This window comes from Lingula anatina, chromosome 2, assembly GCF_051362555.1.
Source record: "Lingula anatina isolate TDL-2025a chromosome 2, LinAna3.0, whole genome shotgun sequence".
Lineage (NCBI taxonomy): Eukaryota > Metazoa > Brachiopoda > Lingulata > Lingulida > Lingulidae > Lingula > Lingula anatina.
The window spans coordinates 47,915,488-47,928,425 of NC_141768.1; the positions used below are offsets into that span (position 1 = coordinate 47,915,488).

At 38.1% G+C, this 12,938-nt stretch overlaps 1 protein-coding gene across 1 annotated transcript; it reads right to left on the bottom strand.

The window, feature by feature from the left end:
* Positions 1-621: 621 nt before the first annotated feature.
* LOC106160682 (uncharacterized) lies at positions 622-9,222 on the bottom strand. The gene is made up of 2 exons (XM_013537345.2): positions 8,620-9,222; positions 622-3,027 (listed from the first exon to the last, which is right to left on the bottom strand). The coding sequence occupies exons 1-2, from the start codon at positions 8,675-8,677 to the stop codon at positions 2,684-2,686; spliced, it is 402 nt and encodes a 133-aa protein (XP_013392799.2). The 5' UTR covers positions 8,678-9,222; the 3' UTR covers positions 622-2,683.
* Positions 9,223-12,938: the final 3,716 nt, after the last annotated feature.

Here is a 12,938-nt window from a genome sequence, read left to right on the forward strand (position 1 = left end):
TCCTGGTGGAGTTGGATCAATCTACGTAGAATGATAGTTTCGTTGGGAACGCACCCTTAGATTCCGTTTGTAATTATAATTCTTAAAATCGAAGAACATCTTAAAATGTTTCGGACTATCGAACCTTCGGACTAATGAACCTTCGGACTATCGAACCTTCGGACTAATGAACCTTCGGACCAATGGACCTTTAATTTTCGGACTAATGAACCTTCGGACCAATGAACCTTTTTGTTGAAAATCTGATGAAAAATTTACGAATTTTCGGACCAATGAACCTTCGGACCAATGAACCTTCGGACTATCGAGACGCCCCCGTTATATCATGATAACAGTTTAATCTGAGTTCAATCTGCTGCGCCACAATCTTCCAAAGTTTCCACACGACACCAGTTCAGTGAACCTTAGTCGATCACTTGATACAGTGCCGCCGGAAAGTAACCTTACCAAAACGCCGCATGAGCTCCCAACGCTGCCCGACGGACCATTTGACGCGTGTTAACAAATCCAGGGGGTAACCAACTGCGTTCGTTCTACACACATAAAGACCCGATCATTTTACATATTTAATTAATCAATCCAGCTTCCGGATATACACTATAAAGACAAGTACAATACGTTCAATAATTGATTTTATTTCTCCTTTTTTCACACGCAGGTAAGAGTTTGGGCATCACAGGGTTTGATGCTATAGAAGCTGACGGATGACTGTTCCTGACAAGCTAGAGGCGGGTAATGCATAGATCTATTACTCACGTGCCACTGGTTTCTGACACAGTTATATCATCTTGAATAATTGAACTGAGAGTCATAAGGGAACAATGTCCTGTATGCAAGGGAAATGCAGTTCAACAGTTTTTAAAGAGTTCTCAACAATGTTCCAGTTCAAATAAGTACCTTTTTTATCGGCAGAGTTCTCCCATAAAATCCATTTGAACTCGTGCCGCTACTTTATCCATTCCCCAGCGTAATAACAATCTGCAAACGTCAAGATAAATTTCAAAATTTCTTTTCACCAATTACTGGCCTTTATAAGTGGCCTTATATCTCTTTTTGAGGGCCACGTTATTCGACATACTGTTACTTTACTTTATTTCAGTGTTATGTTATAATATTATATATATAATGTATAATATATATAATGTTAATCAGTTACAAAACATGCTATTGTTGAATGCGAAATGCGTCCCATAAACGTTTGAATATCTATGTCATAATTCAGTTCCATACTTATATGATCCGATTAAATGCTTTAGATCTCAATTTAAAATTTGTTAAAGGAGAAAAAGGGGAAATATTAACGACACAAAGAGTTTAACGGCAGATTAAGATGACATATAAAAATACAAATCGATGAATACCAAAGCTATTATGGGAGCATGTTGTAACTAAATAAAATCTAGGCTTTCAGAAACAGGTCCAAAAGAGTAAAATGCAACTGGCAATTTAAATGATCAAAGCAATGTTCACGTTTTTAAATTTTCATTCGAAAAGACTGACATAAAAAAACATGTTCATAGTTTATGAATAATACTCATGGCCATTTATGAAACTCGTCTTTCCAAAATCGACCAAAATGCCTAAGAAGCGATTGACCTAAAACGTGCAGACTACCGGTACTTCAATTCCCCATTTTGTAGTAAGTCGTCGTCAAAATGTCTAATCTGTCAAACTTGTGGCATTTGTCCATGATATTCATGTCGGGATAATAAAGACAAAAAATTAAACACATGTAATATTCTAAATTTCAAGAATAACACTGTCTGCTTGTGACGAATACCGTTACAAATACTCCTTTCGCGTGCATTCAATCATTCTGTGATTTTCCGAATTCAAAAATTTATTAAAAAAGATAGCGTTCATTCATGAAAAGTCTGTACATTTCGAAGGTTTTCAAGTCAGAAAGTTATATGTATTACTATTAGTAAAACACCTTTTAATGTCTTCAGAGAGTTCGGCAGTTATTATATTGTGAGCGGGTAGTTGTTAGTGATCTGGGGTGCTCCTTCGGGGGGCGTCTCGATAGTCCGAAGGTTCATTAGTCCGAAGGTTCATTGGTCCGAAAAGTGGTAACATTTTTATCGATTTTTTAATCAAGGGTTCATTGGTCCGAAGGTTCTATAGTGAACATTCGGACCATTGAACCTTCGGACTATCGCTACGGCCCCCTCCTTCGTCATTCCCCGACTTCGGTGACATTATATTTGAAAAGTCTATCGTTGTAATTTTAATTCACACTGGCTGTGCATTATGCGTTCAAATTGCTCTCAGATCTCTCGCCGTGTAACCAGACAGGATTGTTTGACATCATCTTGTTGTGACAGCAGTCTTTTTACAGTAAAATCGACAGACTGTTGAGTTGTTGTCTTTCATTTCTGAAGCACACTCCACAGTTGATTTTATGTACAACAAACACTAAAACACGTCCTTGTAATCGATAAAAATGGTTTATCACAGAAAATAAATGCATTCCTCATTACCGCAACGGCATCATGGTTAAGAGCTTTATGAGGAGTTTATTGAAATAAATATCTTTGCGCGATCTGTCTTTTGATATGTGCTAACAATGTGTATGCAACCTTTATTTTTGTAATTCAAAGCGTCTTTAACATGGACGTCCGATGCAGGTGGTAAGGATGGATTGTAAAAAATAATGAAAATGGGAGATGTTGAAAAATGTTTTTCAAGTTGTATACTCCGGTTGATATTCCAATTCATTGTCCTCCAATCTGGGTGGTTTTGGTGAAACTTTTCTCATCTTTTTTGTCTTCTCTCCTTTCTTGTTTGCCTTAGCTTTCGGAAGACAAAACACCGCCCTAAGTCCGCAGCAGACGACACATAATATGGGGACGCCGACGATGACAGCGGCGGGGATGACGATGACCAGCGTAAGGTTGGCGCCAGGTTTGGCTGTTGGTGCCGGCGTACTGGTACCGTTAATTGTTGCTGTGGATGACACCGTAGTGGAGACGCTCCCTGCAGTGGGGGCAGCGAGTGTTGTTAAAGCCGCAGTGAATATAGATGTCACTGAAAATAAAGAACAATTATTCATCAGTTTTGCTTGACATATTAAAACAAATATTGTTCTTCAGTTTTTTCATAACTATATTTAAAAACGACACCTTTGTCTACAATATTTGCTATAATTCAAAATACAATGGGTTGTAACATAATGCTGCATTTTTGTTGTTTTTTAGAATCATAATATAGAATGTTTGCTTGTCACAGAAAAAAAACCAGGAGAAACGATTTAAAGGAACAATTCCTATTTGAAAAACTAGATTATATTTTGTTTCAACCCGATATCATTGCCACGGGTAACTCTGTGTAACCCCGCGAAATCAGATATAAGCTTTGGTTTGTAGTTTCCAAAGTCAGACACTTTGGACAAGCTGGTGAAATACTTGCAAATATTTGAACCCGTATCAATCAATTGTGGCTCCTAGCAAGATGAGATAATTAAGTATAGGACACAAAGTATATTGAATTTTAAAAAGTAGACCAACATTTTAACAAAAAGATATACTTTCTAAGACAAACTAAGGCATCGAATCGCCAAACACACACGTCAATAACAACCGTAATATCAGACACACTAGAATTTTTACAATAACGCATCCTTGATCATCTATCCTAACGATCTAAAACCCAGACAATTTATTTGGGGGTTTTATGTTTTGTTTTGTTTTTTTTATTCTCGCAATGCTTACAAAGGCGGGGCAGACCTTTTTCATATACAGATAATATGTTATTGGCAAACGCATGCAAAAAACTTGCGAAGGAAACAAATTTCTACATGAGGAAATGCCGTTTTTGAGGTGCCTTTATTATTTTACGAGGTCGATACCAACTAGCTCTATACTACACACAGAGGAAATGGTCTTTTGTTCCGTCTCCAAACACGTGTCTGCAGATAAGAGGTTGCCGTGATTTCCTAACAAAATAGCCAATATTGATGGTCAAACATTTCTCGATAATGCAAAAAGGACAAGTAAAATACACATTGTCACCCCTTATAAATATCTGTCTTCTTGTCTGTCTGTCTGTCTGCCTGTCCTCCATGTAACTCACTCCTGCTTAACAAATTTTAATTGCTTGGGCATTTGCCATTTCTTCTTCTAACGACATGGAATCTTGCTTCATGTTGCTTTTGATAACATTAGCCTATAATTTGTTTCGCTCTCCTTTTGTCACGTTTTCCCTTCTCCATAAATCTATTCGTGTCTTCATGCAACGCTTGGCAGGGAACTTACCTCAGGGATTATTTTATTTTATTTATTTATTTATTAATCTATTATAACGGATGTATCCCCACACCTGTAAACACGAACGCGATGCCATAGATTATGGCTATTAATCACAGTGACAGGCTAGGAGTCGTGGCAATAGAGTAACGTCTGAACGGAAAGCACCAAACAATCGATAATTGAACCCTTCAACGATGCAAGATTCCTCACGGCGCTGTCTACCTGACCCACTGCGTTCTGATACCTTACCACGGTTACCACTAATTAATACCCTTGACAGGTGCAGGGCTCTCAGTGTGTTAACTAGCTCGTCGACATTATGGTACTCGGGTCTATTGTTGAACGTGTGATAAGCAATTGAATATAATCGGAGAGCAATAAGAATCGATACAAAAAGCACATAATTTACAAAAAAGTAATACAACACGAGCACTATGTTCGCAAAATATTCCTCGCTCTCGTGATTTGAGTCAATCAAATGTTAATGGTATCATGCTCAAATTCCGCCCTCATTGGCTTTTGGTTTACAGGTTTCACAGACGACCTGTGCGACCTTCTTTTTTTCGTTTTAAATAGTATAACCTCTCAGTTATAACGGCCTAGTTGTAAACCAATAATCATGGCACACGATCGATGTACAGATACATGGCAGTTTCAGCGTTGTCTTTTCATGCAAATTTATATTTACTTTATGTATTTTATGCTAACGAGAAACCTGGCTGTACTTCCATGAAAGTGTGTGAGGAGCAGACGAGATCTCTGTTTAACCACCGCCATGTCAAAAAATTGCTCATTTTCGCCATTTCAGTCCATTTTCCCTGAGATTTTCATAAGATCAATCTTATTTTAATAATATTAATAATAATATATTAATAATATTAATAGTATTAGATTACTAATGACAATGGGACCATTTTAAAACTAGGACTGTATATTTGACAGCACAGCTGTCTAGTTATACACTGTATGCCTGTGATCATCTAGAGTAATTATCTTTAATATAATGTCCCCATAAGACATTTAACAATGCTCTACTTTCAAAGTAATTCATATTTTATATATTTATCATTCATAATTAAGCGTTTTCATCGTTTGCTTGACATAATTTCTAGTCCTCCATCATGGCTGTCAGGACATCTATCACGCTTAGCGGACACGTCCTGCAGTGTATAAACATACCTGTAGCTATTTCAGAAAAGCGGTCGCTTGGTGCTCAAAAAGCAAACAAAGAATAAATAAATTATGTTGGTTAGTTGGATATCCCATCCATCACTGTCTTTCTACAGAACAGAACAGAGCAGCTGAACATTGTTTCTTCTAATAACGTCCCATAACAGTTTAAATTCTTCATATTACCAGCTTCACAAAATTACTGGCTGACAGGTTAACAAAGTGAAAAGTTTGCAACATTGAGCTCCTTCCGATAAATGGCCCTATAACCGCAGTTAATTTTTCATCACTTAACACCAGCTTTTTTTAGCAGGAAGCAGCTAACGAGTCCCTGTAGACCGTTCTATTTGTCAGTAATCGGCCTTTGCTGTAGGGCGTTATACGCCAATTGCGTCAGCATTGCCTGCGCACCTTCATGTACCTACAGGTACCGCTACATAAAACAGTCCATCGCGTTTCGGTGGTTTTCAATACAAGTCTTCAGTACTTTAAATCCAATATAGTCTAACAAACATCGCCAAACGGTTAGGTACATTGTAACGTAACATTTTGGGTTTAAAAGGCCCTTTTTGGGGTTCCAACGTGTGATCTTTGACTGGGTTCACATACCTAGATCGATCTACCAGGATCGATCCATCTCCGAGGGGGTTCTCGCTAAATTGCTGTCAGCTTAAGCGGCTTAGATGTCTGGCACGCCTACTGAAGCTACTAAACGATAATAAATTACACCCTAGCTGCTTCAGAAGACGTGACAGCCATCTAAACTGCTTACGTTGATTGCAATTTATCGAAGATAGATTGATCCACAGTTAGTACAATAGGGTCTGGGAATGATCCCTTTAATCTGTTTACATCAGCCAAGGCGAGTATATGAGTTATGGGTTTGTATCAAGATTGAAAAAACGTTAACATTGGTAATTGTGCAACACTCTTCGATGGAAGTCACCGACATCATATTATTACAAAAACACAAGACAGCGTGGAGTAATATGCAAGCTTGCTGCGGGTTGATTAGACTAAGACCGTTGACAGAATAAAGTACTAAAAATGACAAATTATGACTAAGTGTAAATATAAGAAATTCAACATCAGATTCTTTTTAATATCAAAGCAGGAGTACCATGTTGGCCGAAACTAGGATCGGTTCTATTCGCGATGCGATAATGATGAACGATCTCCGTACAGCTTGGCATTAAATTCAATTGCAATATGTGGCCGACGCACCCAACTTGAGCTCCGAACTCCTCTAAAACAGCAACTAATAAACCAGTCAGACAAGAACAAAATGGCAATAAACTTTACGAAAACGAAGGAGGTTGTATTATACTTTTCAAATATCGGCCAATGTCATTTATTCAAAATTATACACTACCAAAACTAGGATGAACAAGTACTATATTATTTCCACTGAAGTTAATCAACGGATACACTATGACACTCTAATGAGCCAGCACATCAGTTAACCAAACCGAAGCATGGTGTCATGTTATAATGAGACTGTTTATTATTATGTACTTTTTATAACGAGAAAAAAACGCAATGGCGTTTCCATGGTTCGTGTCAGATTAACGTAAAGTCGCTCAAAGAAAACCCAAGGACACATAATGACCAGTTTAACGGTTTATTTGTTGACACTCTATAGCTACATGATCTACTTGAAGTCTCCAACTTTTGAACCATCTCCCATGGCTCGCGTCCGTCTATCTAGCTTTCCCAGGCGGTCTCCCTAAATCTCTCTCAATCTGAACTCCCAGATATTATGCTTTATATACCAATTCCTTATCTACGGTGGATTCTATACTGCACTATTTGCTGCATGCCAATTTTAATTACATGTAAGGCCATAAAAAGAGTAGAGTGCACAAGCAAGCGACTCCATTAAAATTAATTAACAAGTCTGGGTATTATATTTGTGAACTGAACAATGTGTGACACTTTTGTCTAGCAACAATCGTAGTGAAAAATTAAAATCCACTCAGAAAAGAATTATTATATCCAATTAAGATAACTTGCATGAGCTAGATTAATAAACAATTGGTAAACATGGATTTATGAGCTCTCTCAAGACCGCAGATCGCCATGGGAAATCGTGATTATGTTTAATGAAACAGAAGGAAAGTGGAAAAACGTCCTAGTTAAATAAAAAAAATCTAAATAAAAAATGCGCTAATATTGTCCTTAGGCGAATCTTGCAATATCATGAGTCAGACATACATGTACATGAAGTAGGGCAGGCAATGCTGACGCAATTGGCGGTTAGCACCCTACAGCAACGGTCTGCAGGGACTTGCTTGCTAGAACCGATTTCGATAACTCTAAATATGACAACAGGACAATGTGACTGATGAATGGAATGTCGGCTAACGTAAAATTATGGAGAGATTAACGACTAGGATGCCTCTACTCAGACGGTCATAGTACCATGTGTTGCTATTTAATATTCAAATTCATCTCATGAAGTTAATGTCTTTTTGTTTTCTCCATTATTAGCTTTAATCGAAAAGATCTCATGAATTATGCCTATATCGAATTACCAACAGAACTCACGAGGCGCTCAATTTATAAACCACCCCGTTTTCAAGAGGGTGTTTTGTGTTGACGCCAAGAACACTTCACTTCCGTTATGATCCTTTAACTGCCATGAAAGTGTGAGAAGTAACGACAATTACTGTATATACGTGTTTATTCAAGGACATCGCTTCTACCAATGTACTTGATATTAATATAAAATGAAAGCACGAACCCCGTTAAAAGATCAAATGTTGTTTCCATCATTTCATTAAGGACAGAAGTTGAAAGACACCCAAAGAACGCGTGGGAATGACAAACGACGTGTAATTCAAACGATGCCGTCAAGGTTTAAAATTTTTAAAAGGAAAACCTATTTTATGACAGTCTATCTCAAAACTTCAAATTAAAATGCTCTTCCAAACAAGGTTGTGCGACTTAATATTGCATAACACTACTGTAAACGGACATGTATTGAGCTCCTCACAGGCACTTTTTTCTTTTATAAAATGAGACCAAGAGATGTTTATCTGTCTGTAAGGTACCATTGCCAACAGGCCAGAAGCAACCTAAGCACAGTATGCCACTTAAAATTCCCCAACATAAGGTGTTCTGAGGAGAAAAAGGTCTTTTGATTACTAGCAGCTTGTTTAGAAAAATGCATGATTTAAATATAGAAAATTGACATAGCTACCTTTAAACAAAAAATAAATCGCCATTTTCTTCACAATAGATGCCGTCCTCCAAGTCATGATGGTCGGCTTATCTGTTGGTTGCGCTGTCGTCCTTCAACTTTTTCAGACAGTCTGCTCTTCCTTCTTTTGGACGCCAAACGATGTGTACTATAAGTCTGAAAAAATCTCTGTCAGTGTTTCTGGATAATAAGTCACTTAATGCTATCGACTTAACGAAGCGTGTGAAATTAAGATCGTCGAGAAGGTCTTAAGTTTCAGTCAGTCTCCTTTTCCCCGCTGAAAGTATTGACGTCGCACCCGCAAAGTAATCACATCTTATTCAGAGTAACAATGGGGATGCCAGGCTAGCATCATTGTGACATCACAGGTCCATATTTAAATCCTGGCATTCACAGCGACTCGTGACTCGTCATTGAGACCGATTCCAATAATTTCCATCTGGTTTAACTCAAGGTGCCCTACAACGCAATCGATGGACTGTTCCGTCTATCTCTCAGTTGAAGCACATTAGCAACTGAATGTTTTATCTTGTTTACAATCGTAGATAAATAGATCCCATTACGCCACACACGGATAGCAGAAAATAATAATAATGGGCAACAAGAAAGGGCTTTGAAAGCGGCAAGTCAGGCGCACGTTTCCAGGAAATTATGTACAGTTGTATTCAAAAATGCCAAGCGTATATTAATTCACTACACACAAGTAGCTTTTATTGGTGCATTGATTGTTAACTACCTTATTCTTTTCTCGTAAAACAATCTTTTATTGAATTATTTTAGTTTCTAAGAGCAGTGGTAATGTAAAACCTAGGTGTTTCTATGAACGATACCATCAACTATTGCAGATCTAATCTGAAAAAGCAGTAAAGAGAAAAGACCACACCAAGTGGTTTTAATTCCCTTGATTGTAGTAATACTGTATTTTTGTGTGTTTTGGGGAAAATTAGACTTAGTATCTCGATTACATTAAAATCAATATCGAAAGGAAATAATTAGCCGAGAATCATTTGAAACATTTCATTTGAGTGCTTGGTTCATTGAATAAATAAATATTTCGTTTTTCGCAAGACTTGAGTTTTATACATTCATTTTTCAGTGCTTAATATGTTTATTTTTCCTGTCAGTCTTTTATCTGATCATTATGCGGCGTTATCAACGTCCTGCACACTCTGCCGAGCACGAAGGACCAGATAATGTTCGTTCATTGCGTCATCGACATTGACCAGTTACCGAACCCTCTTCTGCCTCTGCTTCGCTGAGTGCAGGAGACAGGCAAGTGCCACTTGTACGATGTGACCGCAGCTGCACTGCATCCTGTATACTCCCTCCCGCAGTGGGTTTTAGCATTCTGCCATTAGGGTTTTCCTTTTACCTCCGGCAATTGAGGTTAAGCCTTTGGTTCCGTTTGTCTGTCTTGCTGTTCGTATCTTTGTCCGTTTGTCTGTTAGCAACATTGTGGAAAAAGTTGTGAACAGATTCATGTCAGGCCAGAAATGAGCTAGATTCTGGTGTTGATTGTTTAAAACACTAACTAGCGAGCTATTTAATTTGCATTTCAGTGCTTGGTGCAAAACTTCATTTCAGCCTCAACATTTTTAAAAGAGGCTTTTTAAAAGACGTGAGAGTTCTGAGGATGACTTCATTAGATGAGGGATCTAACGCTCTGTCATCTTAATTAGATATTCCCTTAATGAAATGCAGCGGTCGTTTTTTTTATTTAATCGTTTTTAAATATATTTGCAAACGCAAACTAGAGATCGTTGATGCCCAAGATACAAGTAACGATACTTGATCATCAACGGGTTGACAAGCATCGCCTGGTAGCGTCAACTTAAGGGGCTACGATTGTACTTTTTACTTGAAAGTGTTAATACGATCTTTGCATGATGAACCAAGTGACGACGTTACCAGTTCAACATCAGACCTTAACGCTTGTTAAAACAAAATTATGCATTGGGATATAGAGGGCAATATGAGGCACGAGAGAATTTCAAACTAATTCCAATTGAAACGAATTTAATACACCAGCCATCTTCAGAATGCTAAAATGAAAAGTAATTAAGAAGCAGTCACAAAATTTCTCATCTTGTGAAAAAAGGAAGGTGTCGCCATGTATAAAGGTTAGCAAACACCTATAACTGCCAAGCTCCGTTTCTGTGAAAAACACGATTTTCAGTCAAAGTTAAAAGTAAACAGCCAGAGACATGTAAGCCTATTTGGAACTGTGTCTTGAGTACAGTGTGTGTTTGTGTATGCGTGTGTATGAGTGTGTGCGTGTGTGTGTGAAAATGTTGTTTGCAAAGTGATAGGGCTTTACATCACCCATTCCTTTTTCTTTTTACGCAATACTATTTTTATTTTTTTTCTCTGTCATCACAAATGTTGTATCAAATCTTCATTTCGCTGCTGCGCTGTGACCAATACTAAGTGTACCCACATGGGCACTCAGCTCCCTGCTTCCTGCTCTCATATTTGACATAGCGCTCTCGCTATGTGTTCACTTACCACCTCTACGCCTCTCTCCTCAATTGCCAAGTCTTTGTCACCTGATAAAACATTGACAAAGCACACACTTGAGTTGAAATTTGAAATCGACTTTACTGTTGACTTCGCACATTTTATATTGTCGCAATATCGAATTTTTTTCCCCTGTGTAGACTGGCAAAGATGATTCGTGGTGCCGGGCGTAGTCAATGGATCGATTGGAGTATTGTCAGTGTAATCATGTGCGATGCTTTTACAAGAGTAGTTCAACATTTTTTCAAAGGCATACTCTGGGTTATAGTAGACTAAAATGACAAAATCGTCTACTTGTTCATTTCTTGGTTGACCGTCAGCCTTTTTATAAACTGCTGAGGGTTAGAGGGTTGGCTTTGAAAACAGGACTACATTATATTACCTTATATTACCTTCGACTAACGCGTTTTGCGTTCTGTCATTGTCAGTTCAAAGTACTTGTATGACCATGGTTGGAACTAAGCCCAACGGGAAGGTTTTATATCGATTTGGCAAACATTACAGATATTACTTCAAAATATGATTTCAAAACGTAAAATGATCCCAGTTACGTGAATGTTTACACATTTCGTTTTTTATCACCTTCTTCCTAATTTGGCAGTAGGTTCTTTTATTTCCCCATTGCTAACGTAAAAGGATGATAGAAAAATTATTTCAATGACACGTAAATAGAGATCGAAATATCGACTCCAGTTATTACATTCACTAATAATACGAATAGTTGGTGCTTGGAATTTATCTATCGTCCAACTGGTTTCTTTCATGTTCTCGTTTCGTGATTCACGTTTTTATTAGGGTCACAATATTTTCTGCACAATTAGGGGCGGATCCAGGATTATTGAAACGGAATGCAAAGCCGACCCACCTCCCACCCTCCTTGGCGTGGGGTTCGAGAAATGGCCCCGAAAAATTTTGGTATTTTAGAGGGAGAACAGTGCCATTCGGTACGGTTGTGAACTATGATTCAGCTGGTCAAAATTCCCATTAAAAGAAGGCCATTGGTGTGATTTTTTCAGAAATCGAAGGGGGGTCAGGACCTCCCTGACCCCCCCCCCTCCCCTCCCAAATCTGCATTTAACGTTATGATTGCCTCTGAGAAGCCCGGGACGTACACATACAATGTTGACCTGAGGTCCATTAAACAGTTTCCTCTCACAATTGTGTTAGATAAGCTAGTGGTGTTCTTACTGAATGCGTTTTCTGTCCTTCTTCAGTGTCTCAGAAAATATAAAACGATTGAATTATGTAAGTGCCCATGTCAAAACGAAACATAAAAGCAAACCCAATTTCAAACCACAAAAACCGGGTTTTGGGTCACGTGATGCCACTCGCGCTCTCCACCCCTCCCCTCAAGTTTGACCTCTTTTAAACATTCAACACTAACTATGTAATTTTCGTCATTTTTCAACTCAAAGACGCGAAGAATAAAAGGGCTCATTGACAGACACAAAACGCAAAAATGCAAAGTTAAAAACAAAATATTTTATTGGCACTAAATTGCTTAAAGCAACACATAACATGGTTTTGCCATTGAACTGCAAAAACTGGCCTTTCTACTACCCTCTTCTTGGAAGCGCATTCATATAACACACCCAAGCTCTTGCAAGGCACGTCACACTATTCTTCGCCTCATGTACCCGTATGGCTCTACTCGCCTAATATATGGACAAAAAATTACCAGTGCTAAACTCTTTTTAATAAAGGCAACGAGAACATAAAACTACGGAAAGGAGCAAAAATGTTCATTAGTAGTTAGATCATAAATGATAATCATTCAGCACACGCTGTTTTTTTCACATCAG

Bases quoted from the DNA above. Each gene is read 5' to 3' on its own strand.
- LOC106160682 (XM_013537345.2), bottom strand. From the start codon at position 8,677: ATGACTTGGAGGACGGCATCTATTGTGAAGAAAATGGCGATTTATTTT. The intron at 3,028-8,619 runs GTAGCTATGTCA...CTTTATTTTCAG, and splicing joins GATTTATTTTTTGTTTAAAG to TGACATCTATATTCACTGCG.